Raw genomic sequence first — 24,532 nt, 5'->3', positions numbered from 1 at the left:
GATTTTTTTTTGGGAGGGATGAAAACGTTTGTCTTCGGCGAAGTGAGTTGCATCGTGAAGGGGAAGGGCGGATGAGACAGGGAAATTTTTTGGGTTTATATCCATTTTTACGAAGATCGGAGCCCATGAATTGATATTCGAGATTTAAATCTAGAAAACCTTGAAGTCTAGGGGAATATTTAGAGATTGAGATAAGAAATAATCGGGAGTTAGTTTGAGGGGGAGGCGTATTTATTTCGTTAGAAGTGTCAGGGACAAATTTTTTAATTGACACGAAGAATTAGCGATGATTAATTAATTTGCGGGGAAGGGGGTAGTTTTCCGGAAGTTGAGGCGGATTCAAAGGAAAATAGAATAAAAGAAAAATATATGGAGGCGGTAATCATCATATTGGTTCAATAAATAAATCTTCATTTCCATTTATTCGTCTAATTAATTCGTTTACATAATTTCCCTCCCCTCTCTTTCACAACAATCTCCCCCAACATTTACCCAACTCGTTCGCCAGAATTCGTAATGGAGATATGTTCAATGCACATCCCAGCAACAGCCACGCCCCACATCCAGTCAAGAATCAAGTCCTCTAAATATGCTCAGGGTGGATATTATGTTGGAAAACCTATGTACTCGGTGGGATAACCCAGTTTCATACGTGAAACGACTCCCCGCAAATTTGACGAGACGCTATTGTCTCTGGTAACTAGGTAAAATGGAAGGGGTATATGTGTTCAATCGGTGGTGGATCCTTTCCCTGAATATTTCCTCAGAATTTCATGAAGTTATTCTCAAGACAGAACTGTTTAATGCAATTCTCGTTTACTCGATGGAATGGGGAGGAGGACTTCGTTACGGGTTTAATTAAAAATTTTTAAGGTAATTAATTGGAGGACGTCGGCGAGGGGATTGGGCTGTCCCACCGTGACTCGCACTCTTGTTGCTCGTCTGTCGATGATTGGAGAACGTCCGCTTTCAGCAGATGCACCAGTTCGCTGGCTGTCATCGCCTGGAATTTTAAAGTAATTAGCTGATTAATTTTTCGAACGGGGCATTCGGATTTTTTCGGGTGAGCGGGGAAAAGAACTGCGAAGATTGATGAGGTCGCCGCGGGGTCAGGGGTTTTTTTTAATTGGGAGAGAATGACGTTCTAATCTGACGAGAAACAAATAAAACAATCAATTTCAAACAATATTCAAAGGATTTTCAATTAATTAAGAAATATTTCAATTAACATTGCTCTGTTTAGTTCGAGACAATTCCGAATTTGCACAGGATTAGCAGGAAAAAATTTAGTGTAAATTCTTGGCAAAGAGTTGGTTGTTGTCGAAGAGATTAAACAACCTGAAGATGTGGTGTTATGTGTCTCAACAAGGGATTAGTCCCGAGGATGGCTTCTTCTTCAGAGTCTAATCTTCTGCCACTGGTGATTAATCGAGCAATTGTGTCCTCCTTGACTTGGGACAGGGAGTTCACGAGATCCTTTTTCGAGGTTCCACCCTGGACTTGGCGGAGTCTCGAGTCTGTGAAAACAATTCATCAACCCATAAACAAATCTACAAATTTTTCTCCAGAAAAAATTCAGTATCAGTTCAATTTTCAATCAAGACAATTCAGCTAGAGTTTCTTGAAGCTAGAGAATGCTCTGGATAACTTGGTGATTGTCCGGGACTTACAGAGTCTCTGGAGGTATTGATCAGAGTCATCTAACCTCGTGACATTAGGTTGCTCTGTCACGAAGGAATCCTCGAAGGACGTGGAGGCTTCACTTGCTGGCACCTCTGGGCTGGAGCTCCACGGATCTATCGTCAGTGTCTTCATGACGAATTGTCTGGGGTTTATCTCTCACTTATTACTCGCAACTTTGACGGGAAAATTATCAGCTGTTTGACGTCTATGCCCACCAAGGTTGGGTGGCGCCTCCATCAAGTGTCGGATTTATCAACTTCTGGAGAAGTTTCGTGGGAAGGTGTTTGGATTACCGACTAACGATTTCGCAGAACATTCAATTCAGTTCTCGTTCCATTTAAATATAATTTTAATTATTTATTTATCCAAATTAAAATGTTTTTATTATTATTTAAATTAATGATTTAAAAACTGCTCAAAATAATTAGATTGAGACTCTGAATGTAAAATCTGTCAATGTTTATTTTAATTCGCCTCTTATTCACTCAAAACACTAAAAAAATTCCAACGATGAAAGGACAATAATGAAAAGCACATTTAATTTTCTTAAAAAAATACCGTTGATTTAATTATTCCGAGTAAGCGTCTATAATACTATTAATTAATCATTACAACATCACCGTCAGTCTAAAATCACTTACGTAAAATTAATGATCCGCTGGTCAGCGATCACTCGGATTAATGCGTACATACTATCTCAGAGTATTGCAAATTACAACATTTATGTACAGAATTGAGAACAAAAGTGTCCAGGATATTTCAAAATGTACAGAATTAATAGATCGTGCCAACGACTCCTCCCCCCCCCCCCATCGCTCGTCATTATTAATTTTTTATTATGCAATGAAAAACAATTAAAAACAATTGTCAATGATTAGAGATAATTGAGGATAATCACAAATGCCTTTTGGGATTTTGACAATGTGATTTTAGAATGCGCCCTAGTTAATAATAATGTAAAAGATCGATTGTCTAAACAGGCAAAATTACTGTTTTCAGTAACTTCAACCAAAAAACTAATGGAAGATAAATATTAATTTAAAAAATTGAAACGTCTCAATTCCTTTCTCCACATTCATGAACTGTAGGTAAAAAAATAATAAGTAATAATAAAAATTAGCATAAAATTACTTTTTTTTCGACTGAATTTTTTTTTCCGACAAAAAAATCCCAAAAGTATTGACACGTGATGTTTGTGATAAAATAAATGTGAGCATTATCACTATCTGAATCAACAGATACACCCCCTCCCCCCTTCGATCGATTAGTATAAATTAGTAACATAGGTGATAAAACGAAATTGAGCCAATGTTTGTAAAAGGAAAAGAAAAAAATCACAACCTAGTGCCAATTATTAATTAACTCTCCGATCCTCACGCGAAAGGCGAAATATATTCTAAGCGAAGAATTCAACCGTAACTACGGCAGTCGATTAAAGAATGATCACAACCAGCGAGTGGCGAATAAAAATACCGTAACAGGAAGCTATAGTTCCAATAAATAACTATTACACTTTAAAATTAGGCAATTGGTTTCATAATCTAGTTGTTCATGGTCCTTTAACACGCTCTAATGTCCCCCATTTCTAACTCAATTCATTGCTTGTCATTTCTTCATAGTTCGTAATCAGTGATACGAAATCTTATCTCTACGATATTGGAAATTATCATTGACACAACATGTGGAAATTCGAAGGTTTCCACTAACTGTTAATGTTCTTTCAATTTTACTTTTGATTGAAATGAGATCATGGAAATCATTTTTTCATGTGATCAAACACGATGAAGGCGCTGTTTAATTAATTATCTCGTTGAAGAGTGGATTTAAGATAAAAGGTTATATGAAACATTTCGTAGAGAATTTCATTAGCTACAAAAAAGCTCCTGTAACATTTCCTCCTAAAACCACTCATTAAGAAAACAATCCATAACTTACTACTACACGTCTTTCGAATTTCCTTTCACTGGTTAATCAACGATTAAATGCCAATTACGAATGTCCTAAACTCCCTGACCAGAGGGACAGTCTCTCCAGATGATCGAATAAGTCTAATAACACTAACTTGGCAAGACATCAAGTGAGTTGATTATAATATTGTCTGGGCGCCCACGTCAAACCTATATTCGCAGTTTCGTCGACTCAGCCTAACATAAATAAATGTATTTCTCACGTCATCGTCAGGATTGGAATGGGCCAAAAAAAACAATTCCCGAGGGACACTCACTCTAGAATTGAATACCACCCTCACTTCTAAACGAACAAGACTCGAGGGAAAAAAAACCCTTGCAGTGATTTCATTTTGTGATGATTCGAATTTTTTGGGAATGTTTTTTTTTTATGGGGCTGACGAAGGCGGTCTTTCCCAACAGCACAACCATCTTCGCCAGAGTGGAGGTGGTTTTCTACGACGCGACAGCAAATTTGCACCACCACGCCTTGTGCTCAGTGCACTGACTATCGCCTGATCGAAGGCCTCTTTGAGATCGTGTTGAGTCAATGCTGATGTCTCAACGTAACTCACTGCCCCTAACCTTTGGGCCAACTGGTGACCCTGAGCAGTTGTTATCGGTGATTGACCGTACCTAGCTAATTGCAGCATGAGGCGAACGTCCGAGCGGAGATCGCTCTTTGTACCCACCTGAAAATTAAAATTTTCGTTATCAATCTCTTTGTGTTTGTTTAAATTGACGAGAGCTGAATCAGCGTTCGGTGTAGGGGAAAACCTGATACGAACTTTTATTTAGAAAATTTTATGAGCTACAAAAAAGGTTGAGGGAGATACCTAGAAAAAAATCTCTCTGGATATGATAATATTTGCAGCTGGATCACCTGCAATTTCTTTTCTATTCGCCATTCAAAAATGCAGAATAAAAAATTTGTTCACTCACAATGATGATTGGCGCATGTGGACAGTACTTTCTGACCTCGTCCACCCACCGAGAGCTGACGCTGTGATAACTCGATGGGCAGACGACGCTGTAGCAAACAAGGAAGACATCTGTCTCAGGATAACACAGCGATCTCAGTGGATCAAAGTCATCCTGTCCGGCTGTATCACAAAGCTGAACATTCAGCGGCAGTCCATCGACATTAACCACCACTGAAAATAGGTATCTATGATGCCATACGTAACGACACGAGCCTCAACAATAGCTGTTAAATAACATATTATGTAAAGATGATGGAAATCTTTAATAATAGTTCAACCGAGTCACTCATATGTACCTCTGGCATTTCACAACATTTCCAATTCTGGGACAGTCGCGTGGGCTCACCAATAATTGGACTATTGGTGATACGTAACGGATCGATAAAACGTTGATTGTTTCATTACGTTTCGCAAGAGAAATTTTGTTTGTTATCTCAATGACAGCTGGAGATTTTTATGAATATCTCAAAAAGTAGAGTAGATATTAAAATTCCCATGGGAACCTTTCTTATACAAAATTTAATGATCTGCAAAAAAGTACTTGTCGGAAATTGCCCTATCTCCTCTAGATTCTGTACTATCCCCGAAAAACCGATCGCAATATTAAGCTTCCTTTTTGTTTCACTAAATAAATTCACCTGGACGGTTTAACATTCAGTTTTCTTCATTTTTCTTTTATAAAACTCTTGTTTTTTTCCCATAATGATCTAAATCCCTTCTGAAACCGAAACCCAAGCCGCAACCGGTCTACTAGATACCCGGAATTTCCTATTCCCCACCCCCTCCTTGGATTTTTTAAGCAAAAAGTAATCCAATCCCTCTTTCGTGAATTAGTGTGTACAAGTGGCATCCTCCTCTCTTTCTTCGCGAGCCATAGAAGCCGTAGCCAGTGGCGGTATACTCTCACCTGTTGCCCTGTCTGTCTACCTTGGGTGAGTACAGTCACCCCAGAAAACTATATCCTCTAGTTTCTGTAATATCCACCCCACTTCAAAGAGCCATGAGCCACGATGACTCAGACACTGTACCAGTCACTCGGTAAACAGATAAACAATATCGGCAGCTATTAATTATGCTGAGGGAGGGAGACAAGTAACTAGAGTTCGTTACGATAATTTTCCTCTATAACTGGGAAATTACCCAGTCAACGATCAATTTTCCTGGTATTTTTCAAGTGATTTAGTCTCAAAACGAGAAATTTCATCGCAATTTCTACGTTTCTGTACTCGTGAAACTATTCTGGAAGAAATAATTCCAGAGGGAAATGTTGTATTCTACGGAAACGAGTTTTTATTGAGATACGTCAAGAATTGATAAGGGAAATCGTTTTGTTACGAAAACCTGAAAAACGAGATTTTTTGTTCTTGTTAATCTCGTAATTATCTCGGAATTGAGAGATTCTAGGAAGAAATGTCAATAGATAGTTATTATGACTCGGAAAGTTACCGGTAATTAACTAATTAACAAGACGTAGCAAATGGAGTCTATACAGAAACCAAATTTCTGTTTCTTATTTTTTACGAAAAAAAAATCCAGAGTCTCTCCCCGCATCTGCAGGCTCCCTGTAAAAGCCCCATCCCCTTGCTACAACCCTCGAACATCCATAACCCCCCAAAACATTCACAATGCCCCCGGACCCTGATTTTCCCCCAGACTGTACCCTCTCCGGCCGACTGCCCATGAAGTCCCCCAGCGTATCATCTCCCCCCAGCTCTTCCCACCCATTGAATGAATGAAAAACTCAACAAAATCCCAACATACCATTGTAATTATCAAAGGCAGTGGGCACATACTCCCCAGGAAATCCATTCGTCGAGTACGAAACAACGAGACTTGTCTTGCCAACAGCTCCATCACCCACAAGCACCACCTTGATTCTCCTGTCCAGTTCCTGGCCATTCTGTCTCACACTACCAGTCGCACGTTTCACCTGCATCTGCATCATTTGTCCACCCTTGAGGAGGGGTCTCGTCCAGTTGGAGTGTGATGAGGGTGGCATTATCCCGCAGTTGTTCTCTTTCATCAATAAATATTCCACTCGCCTCTATTGTCACGAATTATCACACCAGAGCAATCAATCAGCGCCGAATGAATCCCCCAAAGTAATTTAATTCACCATTGGATTAAATGAATCCTGGATTTTTTTATTCAATTGATTGACATTAATTTTATCCCTCAACTTGTTGAAACCACGGCCACCATCCCCCTCCCTCACCCCCACTTATTTATCGCAACCAAAGGAACAGCTGTTCTGTTCCATGCGCAGCAGCATCCCGAACTCACCCCAGGGGATCGTGAAAGTGCAGGGAAAACGTTTTTTATTCCTCCGGAAAATCAACGCCGATTAAATCAGCGATTTCTCGAATTTATTCGCACTATTCTGGCTCTCGATGCACTCACCGCGGAGCTGGGGGTTGTACGCAGGGGGTGGACAACGTTTTGCTGTTGTTATGCAATTGTGAGGGATTTTTTTGGAGATAAAGGACCCGTGGGAACGGGTCGACAATAAGAGAACAGGACACAACGCGCTCGTGTCGGATTCACGACTGATTCACCTGCCTGGGATGTGGAGCCACCTGTTGTGGAGCACTGGAGACGATCGAGGGAAGTTCGAGGCCGATGCTGCCGCCGCGGTGTCTGTTGAGTGTCTGTTAGGATAGCGGCGACGGGAGGGGGCTCACTGGAGCTTAAGAATTTAATTAGTGAGATTTTTTTAATGAATGGGGTGATGAGGTGCATATAATTACTGAATTTTGTGACGGGCGAGGAGAAAATGGCGGGGGAATATTTTTTTCATCGAAATTTTGAAAATTTTTCATCACTAGCCGCCCGCGACCGCGAAGCTGACGTCCTTTTGTTATCCTTTCCCCTTTTTTTTAACTAAAGGGCAGCTAATCGAGAATATATCTCGGTGAATAATTATTACTTACAGACCTGGGCCCGGTCAGAACTGGGTTAGTTGGGCCCAGGTAGGGAAATGACCAGTTTTCAGTCAGATGAAAATTCAAGACCTTTCGTGGCCGATACATTACCGGGTATCTCCATTGTATTTTTTTAAATTAAAAAAAAAGGCGACAGAGAAGGGAAATCTGAAACGTCCAGGAAAATAATTATCCTAATATTCATTATTATTGTTAATATGTGGTGAAATTTCCTCCAAAACCTCACAAAATTTATTGCTCCAATTCCTTTTGCAAAAGTCCCTCCTCTCCCCCCAACATGCGCCGTAAAATGCGCAACGTCTCAGTTGCTCCAAAATGTGCTCGATAAATTCGTTAATTCGTGCATGCACTGTAGCACGTGCGAAGCTTCACATGCCCCCAATAACGACCGGAAATAGTCCTTGAGTCGTAACACCAAAGGTTTCATCGTATTTCGTTCAGCAGATGTGGGGGATATCGACAAGGCACCGACACGATAACAACAGAGCAAAATAACAGTAAAATTCCCGACATAACCTCAAAAAACTGAGACGTCAGTTAATCCAATCAGGCAAATTGGATTGATCATTGAAAATGTCCATTTTTAGGATTCTCCGGGGGAATCGACACGCGCGGTGAGTAATCACTAGCTTTCCTCGTGAATTTTTTCACTTCTAAGGTAATTGTGCTCACAGAGGCGTCAAGGACAGATCGTGGGAGTCTCTGGGGAAGTGTCAGGAGGTGATTGTCATCAAGAGATGTGCCACGACTGCCAATCCTGAGAATAAGTTTGGGGGATTGTGGGGATTGACTAGGAAATGGAGAGTGAGCCTGCCTATTGGGGTGGGAGTGTCTTTAATTGCTGTGCTACAGTGGAGACATTTGAGGAAGTATCCTTATGCTGTTGATGGAGATGTCATTCAGGGACCCATAAGTGACTTGATGGTACGAGCTTTCCAATTAATTGAATGATTATTTTATTATTCAATCACTATCGCAAAGGTGTTCATTTTTTGTTATTATTCATTAATTCTAATGGATATTCTCGTAGGTGGAATGCTACTGCTGCCTCCCACTGAGGATCACCAGTCGAGTGTTTGGCTGGTTCGCCAGTGTGGAATTGCCAAAAGGGTTCAGGCCTTTCGTCTTCAACCTCTACGCAAAAACTTTTCACGCCGATCTCCACGAAATTGACGCTGATCTAACCTCATTCCCCAGTCTTGTCGATTTCTTCGTGAGATCTTTGAAGGATGATGCCAGACCTATTGCTCAGAACACTGATATTGTGAGTGGATCATCAAATTTTTTTTCAAAATTCGCCTAGACTCGAAATTACCATTTCAGTCGATTCTCAGAAATGTGCCAAAAGCTTTTACCTAACTAAAGAAATTCTCTGCCAAACATTATCAGTGACTTTTTTCCCTGAAACCACTCGCTATGAAGATAATTCCAGTGGAAAAAGACGTGAAAAGAAATAAATTCGTAAATAAATGAAGTGTAGGTCTCTCCCTCAGATGGAAAAGTCCTCCACATCGGCCCCGTCACTTCCTGTCGTGTGGAGCAGGTCAAGGGCATGACGTACGACCTCAGACACTTCCTCGGTGACACAAAGTCACCCAAACTGGGTGGAAAAATTAACTTTCAAAAAGAGGAGAACGATAATTACGTGAAGTCTCTGTTGAAAAATCCTGAAAACAAGCTCTACCAGTTGACTGTGTACCTAGCACCTGGGGACTATCACCGCTTTCACAGTCCCACGGATTGGAGGATCGACCTAAGGAGACATTTCCAAGGTTTGTGACTTTTTTGATGTTCAAATAATTCATTAATTGCTGCCGAAAAATCACCAAATGCTTCTCTACCATGAATTTATTAAATACTAATTACGAATTTTTCGATCAACTCCAAAACGTTCAATAGCGATTCGATTTTTCCTTCAGGAAAATTACTCAGTGTGAATCCAAAAATAGCGAGCTGGCTGCCAGATTTATTTTCCCTAAACGAACGAGTGGTTTACCTCGGTGAATGGTCCGGTGGCTTTATGGCGTATGCAGCTGTAGGTGCCACCAATGTGGGGTCGATAAAGGTCTACTGTGATAAGACACTGGCAACGAATAAACGAAAGTGGCCGAAAGGGAAGGCCTCAGAGGATGCCAGTCTTGATTGTGTGAATGTCAAGAAGGGAGAGCTCTTCGGGGAGTTCAGAATGGGCTCCACCGTAGTGCTACTCTTCGAGGCACCAGAGGACTTTCAGTTCTCGGTGGAGGCTGGCCAGGCCATCAAGGTGGGACAGGGCCTCGCTGAAGGCTTCATCGAGGCCAGGAGGAAAAAACAGATCGATTTGGGTCGTAGTGTTAATGAGGCTGTCGAACGTATCAGACCTGTTGGGCATGTGCATTGACCAGAATTGGTATTTTACATGAGATTTTTTTAGTTGGGCATATGAAAGAATAATGAACAGATTTTTAATAATTACGGAAAGTAATGACTTGTTTAAAATCTCGCCTAGTTGAAAGGATGGAATATGATAGAAGGAGGGGCAGTATGGGTACACAGTGAATAATCAAGTTACGTAAGAGAAAACGGTTTGAGACGGTGAAATGTGGGTTTGCTGGGTTCTAGGAGTGAAAAAAAAGCAAATTGAAAAATAATTATCACAGGCCTCACAGGGTAGAACTGTCTGGAGAGGTTCAAAAAATAAATGCCCGTCCATCAAATTGACACGTTTCATCCCTTCAATCCGTTAATCAACTATTTGTAAATATATAAATAAATTTTATTACACTGAAGTCTGTATCAAATGCTGTAAATATATCTTGTTAATCTTTACCGCTCCATCTAATTGCTACCCTCAACATTTCCCCGGAAATGGTGCTATCGAGTCACGTGATGGAGTCATTTTCCAGATAAAACTCATGAGAAAATCGAGTCACATGATCCAAGGACTTTTAAAAAATACATCACATACTAAAATCAGTGAACATTTAATTACTACTGCATGACTCTAATAATGGAATTGCTTCTGCAGGCTCGACTTTCAGGCGCCAGTGTCACTTCGATCTTGCTTATTCCGGAATATGTCTGAATCCAGGTGAAATTCATTTCCATAGAAACCTTTTTTGTAGCTGATAACATTCTCCACGCAAAATATTCTATCAGAAAAATCTCTATCTATCATGGATTTCCAGATACTCACCGAAAGCAAATTTTCATTTGCCAAAACGCGTTTCGCAATTTTCCATTTTCATTATGGAGTTTTCAAAGGGAAAAAAGAAAAAGCACCCGAAGTGATGACAAATATTTTTTATCTACCATTGAATATCAAAATTTTTCCATAAAAATGTTTTTTATCTCCATTTCCTCCCGGGAAAGATATAATAAAAAAATCGTCAACGGAAAACCATTAGTTAAATCGATCACGATGCATTAATGGCTCTGCCAAATTACCAATCCCACGATATCCTCACTGTCTACAATTATGAATAATTAATAATTTCAACTACGACTGAAGTTACAGACAAACCACGTCAACACAACTCCAGTTGAATCGAGGATGTTTCCCTGACCTGCTTATGCCCAGTAGCTGACCGCAATGCTATCACCACCAATTACTCCTCCCTCCCTCGTATTTTTTCCGCATTTGTTTTTTCTTCTTCATTTTGCACTCGAGTAGGTGGATATATGCGATGTTTAAGGGCTGTAGTTGCTGCGTGTGAGGAAGGGGTGGAATTGTAGGCGTCGGGGGAATACTCAAGACCATATTGGTCAGGTGCATCGCGTGTTGAATTTATACCTAGTTCACAGATTTATTTATAAGTTGTTGAATGTCTGAAAGAGGAGGGGGCAATTTCATCACTAGGGTATGGTCTGATGGGGTGTAGAAAGATATTTTTAATGGGATTCGATTGTTGCAGGGACGGCTGTATCGATTATTGGGAGATCGATAGAGGTGAGGACACGAGGAGAGGTCGGGCATTTCGGATATTCAGTTTTTTATCAGATAATACTTTTTTCAAACATTTTCGTTCATTTGCTAATAGTTAGTCGCTTAAATATAAATCATCGGTCACGTCCTAAATATTGGCCATCAAGCTATGAGGTATCGAAAATATCGCAGCTCAAAAAAAGCAATTATTTACACCCGTAAAAACACAGAAACGCGTTTTAATTGGAAGGTTATACTGCGAATAATCATTGTATCATCTCTTTTCCACCCCATTGGAGTGGAAAATTGTCGCTAATCCCATAATCCCTGAGCACTGCCAAATAAAAACATCGCATAACATCATCATCATCCCAATTACGTAACTCGTGCACATCCAGGGATAGCTGTATTTTACTCCATCGATGCAATTATTTATCTTGAATAATACATTCTCTTCCCATTCTCATCTTACTTTTATTCAAAGATAAATAAAGCTCCACGTAACACGACACTCGTTACAGCTCCGCAGGTAATTTAAAGTTTAAGTGCAGCGGAATGTCTCGAGGAAATTGAAGAAATAAATTTAGAGCGAGAGGAATCGATGAACGAGAATAGGCATTATGGGATGGGGTATTTAACTCGCACAAATGTATACGCTAAATTTGAGTTCTGCTAATGACGTTAGCTTCGGGATATTTTATGACGTGTGGTGACGGAAATATTTTATGATTTTAGTAAAAACTAGAGTGCTTTCTTAAAATTGTTTACAATAGAATTTTTTTTTGTTTCAATGTAAAATATAAAATTTTACAAAAATATTGCAATTGAATTCCACTAACTAATAATTATTGGAGTATTGGTTAATTGACAATTATTGGAGAAGATTTGAAGGTCTTTTTTTTATTTTTCCCACTGTAAAAAAATGCTCATTTTTTTTCGTTCATGGAATACCTCAGAAATTAAGAAGGCCGGGGAAATTGATTTTTTTTCGTTCCACTAGCTTTTACCACTTTATTATTGAATCATTGCTCCACTGTACTCTTTTTAGAACCATTGTAACGAGCGCTTGCTCTCGTTCAAACACAAACATAATATCGATCGCTGTACTTGGAAACTTGTTGCTATTCAACTAGAATTTAGATCTTTTCATTGAATTTGTTAGGCCTGTTTTCATGCTGAGCGAGGCCTTAACGCTGTTTCATAAAATTATAATTATAAATAAATATTTTATCATCGCGTCGGGTTTGTCAGAAATATTTAAGGGAAAATACCTCGATTCCACTCAACATTTATTTCTGCTGAGCAGCAACTTTCAGTGATAAAATTTTCATGAGAGCTTTTTACGTAAGAAGCCCTCGGGCCTCTCCTGTCGCCATTATTTCTCATTCGCTCCCTTTTCCCTCACTAATTCACCGAATCTTATCGTGATGCACAAATCTCACTGCTACTCTAATTTTTATACTATTTTTTTTTTCGATTTTATGTTATTTACCGTAAGTACCTTGTTTACATTTCCAGACAATAGAATTCTTATCTTATCTCTCATTTTCGTCGACAGAAGGTGAACAAAAAATAGGATCAATTCGTGCGCCCGAAAAAAGCCCCTCCACTGAAATTCCTACTTCACATCTCAATTTCATTAACATTTCAAATGAAAGCTCGGGCACTCTCATTTCATTTTTCATTTCATTTTCTGAGAACCCATTAAGCCGTCAGTTTTTCCCGGCAGTGCAGTGGAGAGAATCAAATAAACAGGACTGTATCCCGATGGAATAAAGCTGTCATAGTCGGGAAAATGTGCGCTGTGGGCTATCCCGAGTCGAAATATACGGAGAGTACTTGTAGCTCACAACGTTAATTCTCAATGGGCTGGGTTACCCTTCGTTGAGGGTCTCGTATATTTGCGATAAGATAATAATTTATTTGGAAAAATAAATCGCAAAAAAATCCCATTTTCACACTCCGTCAGAGATAGAATTAGGTAAAATCATTAGGTAAAATAGTCATCATTGCCGCGACTGATATTAATTTCTCATCTCAGAGTAAAAATTCTTGCGGAAAATATAAATTAACTCACGCAAAAGTTGCATCGACCTCTTCACCACTGAAACAATCCCTTGAAACTTTGAAAAATCTCCTCATCGTGATCCAGAAAATAAAACAGAGTTGCGCGAGGAGAAGTTGCGCAGTTGCAAGCACGCGTGTCGTCGCGACGTGCCTCAGTGAGCGTCCCAACGCCGGTGACGCAGGTTTCACCGAGAGTACCGGTTCCCTGGAACCGCGGAAATCCCGCGCCCCGAGGAAGTGATCATTAACTCAAGCGATAATTAACGTGTGAGATGTTAGATGGGTGCTGATGGCCATTTTCGGGTGACGCTGTCTGTCAGGAAGGAGCCCGGCGCCGGTCCCGTCTTCTGCAAGATGGAGACCTCAGCGAGATTCCGGCAGCTTAAGACAGTAAAACTCAGCTGCGAGTCCACCTACAGACTCGACATCAGCTTCAAACCCCCACAACTGTTGCAGTAGGTATACAACTGCGTAATTATTAATTATTGGAATACTATCGATCATCGTCTAGCGTGATCCGACCCTCGCGAAATTTTTTCACGAAATTTGGGAATCATCGAAAAAAAATGTAAGAAGCCAAATCAGCTCTGTTTATGGATAATAAATACAATGAATATTTTTTAATCAGTCAATTAATATTAAATGTTTCTTTTCCGCGGCTTATTTTTCATAACATTCCATTTTCAACGGAAAACCCCAGATAAAATTTTCAAAAGAAAATAAATAAATATAAACATACAGTATAAGACGCGAAAGTCTACCTCCCCCGCCCCTTCTTCGGGGTCGAGCAATTTCCCTTAAAAAAAACATGAGAAAAATCTCGTTAACAAAGCGATGAAATCACGCGATCGTTGAGCCTGAAATGCAAAAACTCAGTTGCAATGCATTTCCATGCTCAACACGTTCCACAATCTCACCTCGTAAACATTGAGCAGCGAATCCACTAGGAATATCCTACTGATAGGAATGGATAGTCGCGAGAACGGTAACAGCTGGTTAAAAGTGAACTTATGACCTATCCAGTGCAGACCCAATGTTTTCCCTGCACCTTCAACCGTGAGTTATAATTCCGCGAAGGTCATGCCTCGAGATACCATTATTGTTGTTCCCAGATTTGGCTGTGAACCAAAATTTTGCTCATGAACTTTTTTTCCCTCTCGTGAATTTACGAAGATTTGTGGAGACCATTAGGAGAGTTGGCGATTGTTCTTTGTGGGGAGTATCATGTGGGAGTGTTCCAGTTTTTTAAGTTTTCCAAGTGGATTATTGAGGTCTATGGGGCTGTTTCATTAACAAATTCTCTACCGTTTCTCCTCATTCAACTTCTCCCCTTCACTTTTCCTCCTTTTTTCAACTTCTTCCCCCCTATTGCACGCCCCCCGGGTGAGTTCTTTTTTCCTTCGCAACTATTTTTCCTTCTCGTTGTACGTTTTGTACAATTCAATTGGCATTCGATCGCATTTTTCATTATTGTGTTCACGAGTGTTTTTTATGCTTCACTTGTAGTAATTCCCTGCTCTGGTGACGTTGTACAGCACAATAAAACGTTCAAGAAAGAATATTATGGATTTTTTTAAAAGCTCCCAAGTTCAGTCACTTTTCCCCTCAATTCAATACACGACTTCTTATTCAGAGAACGTCATACGTGAAAACTCGGTGAGCAAGGCTAGGAGAATTATTGAGTTACCTTTGATATTGGATTCCAAGTTGCACATTTGAGAGCCCTCATTTCTCCTCCTCTGGAAATGTTTTTGGACGGAGAGCTTTTCACTGCGGTGGTACATGACGGTGTGGCTTAAATGGGCAGCTTCGAGAGCCATTGTCGGCTGACGTGCCAGCCAAAATCCCAATATGATCGTTAGTTGTTGTGAAGTTGTTCGGTACAGGGTGGGCTATCTCCACTGGAGCATGAAGCTCTGGACTACGACTACTCTTAATGGTAATTTGACATTGGCATATCTTTCTTTCGACGAACATATGATATTTCATGGAAGAAATCCTCAATTTACACTCCAAAATTTCACCCCTCATATCTAATGACATTGAAACATCAAAGAGAATGCCTGTCGAAAGACGATAAATATTTCAGGGGTATCAACCTCCGTTAATTACTGGCCATACAACGTGTATCGACTCGTCCCCCGGCCGCCCCAACTCTGGGAGTTACTACTGGCGAAGCTTCGCTTGAGCCGATTTATATTCATCTACGAACTAAGCTGTGCTGATAATCTCTCTAATGGTCGAGTCTACTCATTATTTAGGAAATATACCGACATACTCCGGACTAGCGTCCACGGAGCCGTAAATGAATCGCTTAAAGTTTGAATTACAGCCGAAACTCGGGGGAGATACCTGTGGTGGTGATGTTTAGCGAATGATAGTTGCGAATTCCAAGAATTGTTCTATTTAATCAAATTGTGGTAATTACCAAAATTTCTGGAGCTAATTTCAATCAAATAAATCTCCGGCAGATTTAAAACTCTTCGGGAGATTTGAATAATTTCACTCGATATAAAGCCAGACCTCTGACATCGCCGGAATGCCCAAAACTTTTCTCCTCATAGACAACTTGATAAGCTCACAGAGAGACTGGTATCTCTCAATTACGAAAAGTTGAAGAGAAATCTTGAATTGGGAATTCCAGGAATATTCCGCGCGATTTAACGAGAAAAGAGAGTCCCCAGGAGAGTCTATGGAAATTTGAAAACCATTTCGCTTGTCTGACTCTCCCAAGCCGACAACATGTTTTCCGAGGAACCCCCACGAGACCTTATTGAATCGTTTATCCTTGGGAGCAGAAGAAAAAGACGCAGCAAAAATGGTATGCGGAGGTCTTGAAGATATTCAGAGACGTATTTCCCTCTTTTTCTCAAGAGAGAAAAAATTCGAGAAATCTTTATTTAATGGAGAAAAGTATTTGGTATTTTTATTATAATTTTCTCATTTTCTGACATAAGTTATTGAAATAAAAAAAAATCCACCAATGAATGGAACAAAAAAGCCCAAGTCAACTGCACTCCGACCTTAATCACCAAAAATGTCATCGCCACAAACGGAGAGAACAATTATTTCCCTTTTATCCTATGAATAGACCAGGTCACAATGTCCAGTCATAGACAAAGTGTTGATATGAGCTTTGAGTATCGATCAGACCTCCCAGGAGATGAGCCGCGGGAGAGTGCATTTGATCGTAACCGCCACGTGTACGCCCACGATATTCATCAACAATCATCTTCGCTACTTCAAAGAGTGAATCACACGTCACTCGTAAAAGTTGCAACGATTTTCGAGGTATCGACTTCTGTCGAAAATCGTGCAGATGTGCATCGCGTGTTTACATAATTGAAGTTGAAAATTGGTTATCGTGAGAGCGGAGGGGGAGAATTGCTCGGTGCATTGGCTCTGGAAATTATTTCTTTGGGGTGACCTACAAACAAATACTCAAACTTTTTTTACCATTGTAGTAATAATGAGAATGTCAATAAATACAAGTAAATGCGAGTTTTATTGCGATTTTAACTTTGTGCGAGGTCAAGGGAGACGTGTTCAATATTCATTCGAGACATTATTAAAAATTTAATAATTTATTCAATAGAGAATTTGCGAATGGTTCTTCCAATGTGGTCAAACTGGGGCTAGTGATTTTGAGCATCAAATGCGCGATTATCTCAGTAATCAGTAGTTTTCGGAAAAAAGGTGATAAGACATTTTTTACAGCCAACAAAATTCTCTACAAAAGATGCCTTATCACATTTTTCGTTAAACCGAGTCATTCTTAAGGGAAATGAACATTTCTGGGGAGAGGATTCATCACCCCAATGAAGAGCTAATAAATCGTCTGGCAACCCGGCCAATCGTTCAATTTCCGCCGGATGCTCTTCGGCAAATATGCGGACATTACGTAGAAAGCTTAGTGGCTCGTGATACAATCTATAGAGGATGCAATAAAGTTGGAAAATGGATTGTCACAGGGAGAAACTCACTCATCACATCGTTTTCATCGATTTACGGTGCATCGGTAGACGCTCACTGTAATGCGCATCGCTGGATATCAATGATATCCGGGACTTCTCATGTAAATTCATAGAAAAATGGTGGAAACTTTTGATGAATATTTCCGGCAGTCAGTTCAATTGATTTTATGATAATTTTTCACCGAAGGAATACCTGTGGATGGAACTTAAATGGTCGGGAGTTTTATGAGGTAATGAGGCTCTGCTCCGATATGATTTATGGGTTTTCGAGGGAATTGAGATGTGTTAGAGTCGAAGGAGTTAACTAAGAAAGTCATAACATTTTTCATCCCCGTTCCATCGTGTCGTCACACCTGACTCTCAATGATCACAAATTATTTTCGGTTTCAGATCGCTCAGCATCGGTGGAAAACCCGTCGAGGCGATTGAAAGGGCGCGCGATGGAACAGCTTGCGCTTACAGCGCTTATTACAGCACAAAGGACGTGGCACCTTCAGCACGTGGTCATCGAGAGGAATTACCAATTGCAATGCGAGTCCTAGCCTCCGGCTACCTCACCACCTGCCTCCAGATAAAGTATTACAAGCCTGACGATCACAGCCACTGCGAGTGGGGCTCGCGATTGCACTGCATCGAGCTCGATTGCTCGAGTGTCGAGGGTAGGCTGGTGACAGTGGACAAGGAGACATATCGGAAGTTGGGAATCGAGTCTTAGCATTCGATAAACGAGCCTCTGACACCAGAATCCGGTGATAAGATTTTTATGTTCGAAAATCAGTGGTGGAAGTTCACCTGAGGTACATGTTCTCGGTTTTTTCTTCGAGCTTTTCGGCGTATTTCGACGCGGTTTAGGGAGGTGTTTAGCTCATGTTGATCGTGGCAATGATAACTCCGGTGGAAATTAATAATTGTCGTGCGTTGAATTTACTCGCGTAAGGAAATAAGAATTTTAGACGATTGAACGGTTTCTAAATGTTGAATGTGATTTTTTGAGAGGTTCGATTGGGGCTACAACTACAACTGCAAAAAATCACTGATTAATTGGCAGTTGCCTGAAAAACTAGGACATTCGGGGGAGAAACGTCAAGAGGTATTTTCCCCCTGAAGTATAAAAAGAGTGCGGAATTTTCTATTTCTCAATTTTTCTCCCGCTCGCTGATCACGTCTGCCTCCTTCACTATTACTGTCGTTCAATCAATGTGAATAAATTTCCCCTCAGTATTTTCATTTTCCGAGCCATATGTATCTTGTATATATTTCGAGAACGTCATCTTCAACGAGTATACGCAGAATACCACTATTCTCGGTGAACAGTTCGGTCTCTAACATGACCCAATTTACTCCAAGAAATAACAGATACGGATTTAGATGTCTCATATTTGCCATTATCATACGTCAATATACGATTGTAATAAACATATCGATGTTGATAACTTGAGTGAGGTTGAGTCAATTGACATTATGTGCAGAGAATATTAAACGGAGAATTTCATGTGGATCTGGATCCTTTTATCATGTCTGTGAAATTTCATTCAACTGAATTCATTAATTAAGACGAAATGAAAAATAATACGCATCGAGGCTATTTCCCCCCGTAATTTCCATACCCATGACATTCTCCACAAACATTATAACAAAATTAATCAATTAGTCACTCGCTTGTAGCGCTGATAAGCGAGCCGACGACCTAGTGCCTCTTTTCATGCTTAAACTAATTTTTGTAAATCAAGAATGTAAACCGATACTGAATAAGAAATATTGTTTGTATTTTTTGTATTTATTATGTTTATAAACATGAATACACTGGTCATATTTCATCAGTATTTACACATATTCAGGTGGGATGCGAATACGTAAATAAATTACTGTATATTTGGGTATTGAAATTGATAAATTGATATTTTTATTTTACGCAAGAACTCGTTTGCTGAACGAAATCCCTTTTAAATCGACCCTTTGCATCACATCCCTGGGAAATTGTATTTTTACAGCGGTCTGACACACGAGATTTCACCCCGAAGTCGCTCCTTCGGACATATTTTCGCTATTCTCAAAACAAATTGAGTATTTTAATCAGCGAAAAAAGAAATGTCGTCTCAATTGTGTGTCGTCAAAGGAAATTCTCAATTCCTATCTGGAAATCCTTCTCAATTATGTCGGAAGCATCCTTTCTCCACCTCCAAAATCAATACCCTATAAAGGCGAGCCCTCCATTCCCCCAGGCAACCCCCGAATTCAAGATCAAAGCCGTTGAAAGAATAACCTATCACGCCCTCCCCCGCCTCCAGGAGCTTCACCGCGAACTTGATATTCCCCGCCCCTCGTATCCTCTCCCTCGCTCTCTTCATAACTTTCTCTTCGCACACGACCAGAATGATGGACACAGACCATCCCCAAAGAAAAATTATCACTCACCCTTTCAGATTCTTCTTTACATCTCGATAAACTTCCCTTTCCCCCTTCCAAAATCCTCCATGAAGACCCCTGCAGACTACCCCATCACGCGTCCACCTCTTCCAGGAGTATCTTCACGAGTTCCTTATCTTCCAACTTTCGCATCCTCTCCCTCATCCTCCTCTTCAAGTCTCCCTCCCCTTTGAGGAACCTCCTACAATGATGGACCGCAATCATGTACATCAACGGACTCCACTCTTCCCTCACCGTTCTCCTGACGAGAGCTGTCAGATACTCCTCAATGAGGCTCTCATCCTCCTCAGCGGGTTCCAAATACTCCTCAACAGGAACCGGAAGCATCGCCGGTGTCAGTTTAATGTACCTCAGAGCCGCTGCATGTTCAGACCACAGAATTTTCCTGTAATACTTATCGTGTCTCTGAGCAACGGGTGCCAGCAATGAGGCGGCGAATCCGTCATCTCCATGAGAATTCGCGCAAAAGCCCTCACACAAAGCTGTGAACAAGTCTGTGAAGGATGGAACCCCAGGAATGTCATTGGAAAAGTCCAGAAGCTTATGAAATTTCTTCAAAAAATCCCAAATAAATGACTTTAAAATCTCCGAGACCTGTCTATCAAGGTGAGCTCCATCGCAGAAGTAAATTAGAATCAGCCGGGAGAATCTCAAGGTCGGAGAGAGGTCGTGGAAGAGCTCCGGCATCGTTGACTCCAACTTCAACAGGGTAACGATCCTCAGGGTGTCCATGACGTTCCCCTTGCTGCCTCCCTTAAGACGCGTGTAGGACGCTACGAGCGGCAGGTAGGGCCAGTCCCTAGGAAGAACAGTCTGGTTCCAAGTTCCGGGCTGGACGAACGCCTCGTACATCGATGAAACATCCAGATTCAATGGCAAAATATGTTTACGATGTCCTCCCAACTTCAAAGTGTTCAACTCCCTCACCAAATCAGCTATGTCCAATTTTTCCTTGGATGTTAGCCATTTCAGGAGGTCAATGGCAGCTTCTGGGGCATCTCCATGTAACGTAGACAGCAGCTTAATAGCGATCGTCTGAGGAATCGATGGAAACAATTCATTCTGAACGACCAGAGACATTGCTTTAATGAGTCCCGTAACAAAGTACAGCTCTACCCTGGTAAACCAATTGCTTCCTAGAGACCAGTCGGTGGTACTGAGTCTATTCAGGTACCTCACGACTGTTGGATTACTCAGGATGGCCGTCAACTCCTTGGTCATTGAGTATTTGCAGAGAAAATTAATAGCAGTTGCAAGGAAAGGAGTGCAAGAGTTGAAGGCGAGGACACTTTGCAATTCCCCTCGTTGAACTAGAGCTTCCAAGGACGGAAGGCACTCAGGAGTCCTCGGGGTTGTCGTTCGTCCACTGAGAAGATTCGACGTCAAGATTAGCCCATGAAAAAGGTTTTGATTATTGATCCATTCGCATTTAAAAGAAGAGGGTTCTGTGACACACGTTAATGTAATTGCCACTAATTTCGTACTGCACCACGTGGGACATGATAAATTTTCCAATTGCGTGCTCCACCTCCCTAGTAAAGTAACCAAAAACGGCTCAAGGCTCGGTGCATAACTGCTGACTGTTATCAAAGCGGCTGCATGTTCTGAAGAAAGTTCAGTCGATTGAAGATTGTGATTGGTGGCGAGAGTTTGAAGTTGCGACACTAGAATCCAGCTCACACTACTGATAACCTCTAAAGACACCCCCTGAGATAGAAGACTCCCCCAGAGTCGTAGGGCCTCTATCGACAGACGAATACCTGCTTCACCGGGATCGTTTGTTATGTATGACAATAGAGAATTCATTATCTTGAGGGCGTAGAGACATTCGGCTACTGGTCTTCCACCGTATTCCGTCAGAACCCTTAGTAGTCGAAGGGCGTTGATGTTAGGAACACCATAAGCTGTACTTAGGTTCTCCAGGTTCATCAATTTATCAGTGTTCATTGGCAGAAAGTGGCTCGTGATCGTAGACAAAAGATCTGGCGTGAAGGCAATTTTGAGAGTTATTGTCTTCGAGTGTCTGGCCATTCTTGTGAGAATCTCCAAGATCGCTGTCACCGCCGAGGGCTCCGGTCTCGTCTTACTGAGGATGTAACACATCCTGACAATGATGTCTGTTCTCACCGCTGCTAATACACAATCAATCTGGGCCAATTCATGATCCTTCAAGCTATTGAAGTCCTTGATATCCGCACTCGGGGCTAGATCAGGCACACAACAGCTTCCGTCACCGTATTTCCAATTGCCGAGCCTGTCCAGGCAGATCTCATCAGCTTCACAGTACAGGAACTCCCGCAGGCCTTGCAGCGCCGCAGTGGAGACAGACGTCGACAGGTGGTCGAGGGAGAACCTCAGGAGGAGAAAAATATTCTTGGCGCTCAATGCGACCAAGGGGGCGGGCTCCAGGACCTCGTCATACCATCCTTTTCTGCTCTTCTCCAGAATGCTGGCGATTGTCGTGAGTGCAGTGCGGCTCTGCTGATTTACTGATGAACGAGTCAACTGTAGGAGCTCCTGGAGAGTGTACCCCGGGCGCTCCGGCTCTTCCCCGTGATGATGGAGGCCCTGATCCATCGGGATGGACGGGTCCTTGAAAGGGAGAAGAGTCCCCTCGAAGGAGAATCTCGCATTGTAGGGCTCATTCTGAGTCGAGTCTGAGGAATCGGTGAGCATTAGGTCCTCCATCCATTGGAGCTTTTGAGGCTCCACGGTGTCCATATGGAGCCAGCGGCTCGTCGAGGCTTTATCCAAGAGGTTAGAGACCACCGGTGGCGGAGGCGGAGGGTCCGTCTCCATAGGAGCAGCCTCCTGGATTATTCCAGAGCGCCCACCACCGTTGGATCCCGATGCGACAGACGTGACAGTCCGTGATTTTTCTGATTGAATCGCAGAGTTCTTCCTGGACTTTAGGAACTTTACCACATCTGGAGACAACAGTCCCTCCAGGCGACTCTTCTCCTGGAGGATCTGGAGTTGTGTCATCTGGCTCAGTTTCTCCATATTCTCCTTGTGAATCTCCGTTAACAGGTTGGACCCGATGGGACCCCCTGTCTCTTCATCCTCAGGCAATCTCGCTGACCCCATGGGGGGCTTCGTAGAGGGCTCGATACTTTGGCGAAAGAGACTATTAACCGTTTCGATCTTCGGGATTTTATTCACTCGGAAGACCTCCGGAAAGCCTGTGCCCCCGGAAGCTTCTGATGAGCATCCGGTGGCGTTAGGACGATCCGGGAATTTCTTCTCAACTATGTTTCCCAACAATATCGAAGAGGACGAGATATCCTCCTCGACAGTGTTGATAGGAGCCCCTATTGATGTAGATGTCGAGACATTTAAATTTCCCTGCATCGCCCGACGCTCGGCAAATCTTGATCTGGTTCTTAGGGGCTCGGAGGGGGGGAGGTTTCTGTAAGGTGAAGTTACACACCTGGCAGAAGGTGACTGTTGTGACTGTAGGAACTCCTCGTGGAGGCGGTATAGCTCTGCCTCGTCATCACTGGGTTTCGGGCGTCTAAAGGGCTGTTTGGGTCGATTTGGGTCAGTCATTGTTGACGTGCGGAGAAGTTACGCGGAAGAGGATGTCAGTTTTTTAGGGTTTCACCGCCTGTGAGAGCAAATAAATCTCGTTGCTACACAACAAAACAATAGGGAAACTCATGGACGATTTTGAAGATCGTGGGTACTACAATAAAAAATGTTCTATTTCCGGAACATTTCGTTTCCAATTCTAATAATTTATTGTTGTTTACCGGAGCTGTTAATTCCAAGGGATGTCAATAGATAAAATAAATCATGCTTTGATAATAATTCGAGCACTTTTATTTTGTTTATTTGATGGGTTGAAATGTCATGAAAGACCTTACTGAAGAATTGAAGAATATGTTTTAATAAATAAAAATGAAATATATACAAGAGAAAAAGTATTTCGTTTGAGAAATGTTTTATTGTTAACTATCATCCCTAACCTTCAAATAGCAAGCAATTTTCGAATTAGTTTATCGGCCAATAATTCAGTTAATAAAATTGACAATTAATAGGCCAATAGGACAAAAGAATTTTTCTCTAGCCTAGAGAGGATTAGATTATTCGCAGCACTCTCTTACCTTTTAGTATCAACGACTGTCATCGATGGATGAAGGGGTGTTCTTACGCCGGTGTGTGAAGTGAGGTTGGTTCCAAGGAAAAAGGAATATTGGGGGAAGTGCACTGTAACGAGCGCAGTTGATGGAAATTAAGGGTAGTCAAGTTAGTTTACTGCCTGTGGCAATCGCGAACGGCGTACAGAGAACCTGTTTGCAAAATTATTATTGCCAAAATGCGGGAAGCCATAGTGGGGTCGGCTCGGTTGCGTTTACGGACTGCGCAGGTTCTGTTTTACCGCGTGAGGAGACTGCGCGTTCCATTCAAATAATTAAATGTTTCAGTGAAATTGTATCATTGTGTCAAAAGATAACGACCATTGAATATCTCTCCACCTTCATGTCATTGAAATCAATGACTCGCAATGTTTATCAGTTTGTTTTTAATCACATACACTAATTATCATAAATACCTTGATACGAATAATTGTTCCTGTACACTGGTAAGGAAGATTTCACCCTTC

At 41.5% G+C, this 24,532-nt stretch overlaps 5 protein-coding genes across 9 annotated transcripts; 2 read left to right on the top strand and 3 right to left on the bottom strand.

The window, feature by feature from the left end:
• Positions 1 to 390: 390 nt before the first annotated feature.
• LOC135168881 (uncharacterized) lies at positions 391 to 1,815 on the bottom strand. The gene is made up of 3 exons (XM_064133486.1): positions 1,671 to 1,815; positions 1,339 to 1,517; positions 391 to 1,003 (listed from the first exon to the last, which is right to left on the bottom strand). Exons 1-3 carry the CDS (start codon positions 1,813 to 1,815, stop codon positions 878 to 880), a joined length of 450 nt encoding a protein of 149 aa, XP_063989556.1. The 3' UTR covers positions 391 to 877.
• On the bottom strand, positions 1,811 to 6,635 carry LOC135168870 (ras-related C3 botulinum toxin substrate 1-like). Of its 3 annotated transcripts, none has more exons than XR_010300105.1 (4): positions 6,374 to 6,635; positions 4,572 to 4,783; positions 3,619 to 4,321; positions 1,811 to 1,942 (listed from the first exon to the last, which is right to left on the bottom strand). XR_010300105.1 is itself a non-coding variant. In XM_064133472.1 (3 exons), exons 1-3 carry the CDS (start codon positions 6,633 to 6,635, stop codon positions 4,019 to 4,021), a joined length of 777 nt encoding a protein of 258 aa, XP_063989542.1. In that variant the 3' UTR covers positions 2,233 to 4,018. The 3 variants fall into 3 exon arrangements, 1 of the variants encoding a protein (XP_063989542.1); XR_010300104.1 differs by lacking the exon at positions 1,811 to 1,942 and adding an exon at positions 2,021 to 2,176; XM_064133472.1 differs by lacking the exon at positions 1,811 to 1,942 and having other exon boundaries at positions 2,233 to 4,321.
• LOC135168802 (RNA polymerase II-associated protein 1) lies at positions 6,383 to 24,439 on the bottom strand. 3 transcript variants are annotated; one of them, XR_010300101.1, is made up of 3 exons: positions 24,033 to 24,439; positions 19,915 to 23,533; positions 6,383 to 7,298 (listed from the first exon to the last, which is right to left on the bottom strand). XR_010300101.1 is itself a non-coding variant. In XM_064133338.1 (2 exons), exon 2 carries the CDS (start codon positions 23,473 to 23,475, stop codon positions 19,999 to 20,001), a length of 3,477 nt encoding a protein of 1,158 aa, XP_063989408.1. In that variant the 5' UTR covers positions 23,476 to 23,533; positions 24,033 to 24,439; the 3' UTR covers positions 19,246 to 19,998. The 3 variants fall into 3 exon arrangements, 1 of the variants encoding a protein (XP_063989408.1); XR_010300100.1 differs by lacking the exon at positions 6,383 to 7,298 and adding an exon at positions 10,817 to 11,326; XM_064133338.1 differs by lacking the exon at positions 6,383 to 7,298 and having other exon boundaries at positions 19,246 to 23,533.
• LOC135168844 (phosphatidylserine decarboxylase proenzyme, mitochondrial) lies at positions 7,898 to 10,362 on the top strand. Its single transcript, XM_064133429.1, has 5 exons — positions 7,898 to 8,168; positions 8,229 to 8,478; positions 8,585 to 8,818; positions 9,035 to 9,326; positions 9,474 to 10,362. The coding sequence occupies exons 1-5, from the start codon at positions 8,128 to 8,130 to the stop codon at positions 9,932 to 9,934; spliced, it is 1,278 nt and encodes a 425-aa protein (XP_063989499.1). The 5' UTR covers positions 7,898 to 8,127; the 3' UTR covers positions 9,935 to 10,362.
• LOC135168877 (CB1 cannabinoid receptor-interacting protein 1-like) lies at positions 13,635 to 19,379 on the top strand. The gene is made up of 2 exons (XM_064133482.1): positions 13,635 to 13,980; positions 17,890 to 19,379. The coding sequence occupies exons 1-2, from the start codon at positions 13,805 to 13,807 to the stop codon at positions 18,212 to 18,214; spliced, it is 501 nt and encodes a 166-aa protein (XP_063989552.1). The 5' UTR covers positions 13,635 to 13,804; the 3' UTR covers positions 18,215 to 19,379.
• Positions 24,440 to 24,532: the final 93 nt, after the last annotated feature.

The sequence above is a fragment of the Diachasmimorpha longicaudata genome, chromosome 13 (genome assembly GCF_034640455.1).
Source record: "Diachasmimorpha longicaudata isolate KC_UGA_2023 chromosome 13, iyDiaLong2, whole genome shotgun sequence".
NCBI lineage: Eukaryota > Metazoa > Arthropoda > Insecta > Hymenoptera > Braconidae > Diachasmimorpha > Diachasmimorpha longicaudata.
This window is presented reverse-complemented; position numbering and strand designations above follow the sequence as displayed.

Bases quoted from the DNA above. Each gene is read 5' to 3' on its own strand.
- LOC135168881 (XM_064133486.1), bottom strand. From the start codon at position 1,815: ATGAAGACACTGACGATAGATCCGTGGAGCTCCAGCCCAGAGGTGCCA. The intron at 1,518-1,670 runs GTAAGTCCCGGA...TTGTTTTCACAG, and splicing joins TCAATACCTCCAGAGACTCT to ACTCGAGACTCCGCCAAGTC. The intron at 1,004-1,338 runs GTTGTTTAATCT...TTAAAATTCCAG, and splicing joins ACATAACACCACATCTTCAG to GCGATGACAGCCAGCGAACT.
- LOC135168870 (XM_064133472.1), bottom strand. From the start codon at position 6,635: ATGAAAGAGAACAACTGCGGGATAATGCCACCCTCATCACACTCCAAC. The intron at 4,784-6,373 runs GTATGTTGGGAT...ACCTATTTTCAG, and splicing joins TGCCTTTGATAATTACAATG to TGGTGGTTAATGTCGATGGA. The intron at 4,322-4,571 runs GTGAGTGAACAA...TTTAATTTTCAG, and splicing joins CACATGCGCCAATCATCATT to GTGGGTACAAAGAGCGATCT.
- LOC135168844 (XM_064133429.1), top strand. From the start codon at position 8,128: ATGTCCATTTTTAGGATTCTCCGGGGGAATCGACACGCGCG. The intron at 8,479-8,584 runs GTACGAGCTTTC...ATATTCTCGTAG, and splicing joins GACCCATAAGTGACTTGATG to GTGGAATGCTACTGCTGCCT. The intron at 9,327-9,473 runs GTTTGTGACTTT...TTTTTCCTTCAG, and splicing joins CCTAAGGAGACATTTCCAAG to GAAAATTACTCAGTGTGAAT.
- LOC135168877 (XM_064133482.1), top strand. From the start codon at position 13,805: ATGGGTGCTGATGGCCATTTTCGGGTGACGCTGTCTGTCAGGAAGGAG. The intron at 13,981-17,889 runs GTAGGTATACAA...TTTCGGTTTCAG, and splicing joins AAACCCCCACAACTGTTGCA to ATCGCTCAGCATCGGTGGAA.
- LOC135168802 (XM_064133338.1), bottom strand. From the start codon at position 23,475: ATGACTGACCCAAATCGACCCAAACAGCCCTTTAGACGCCCGAAACCC.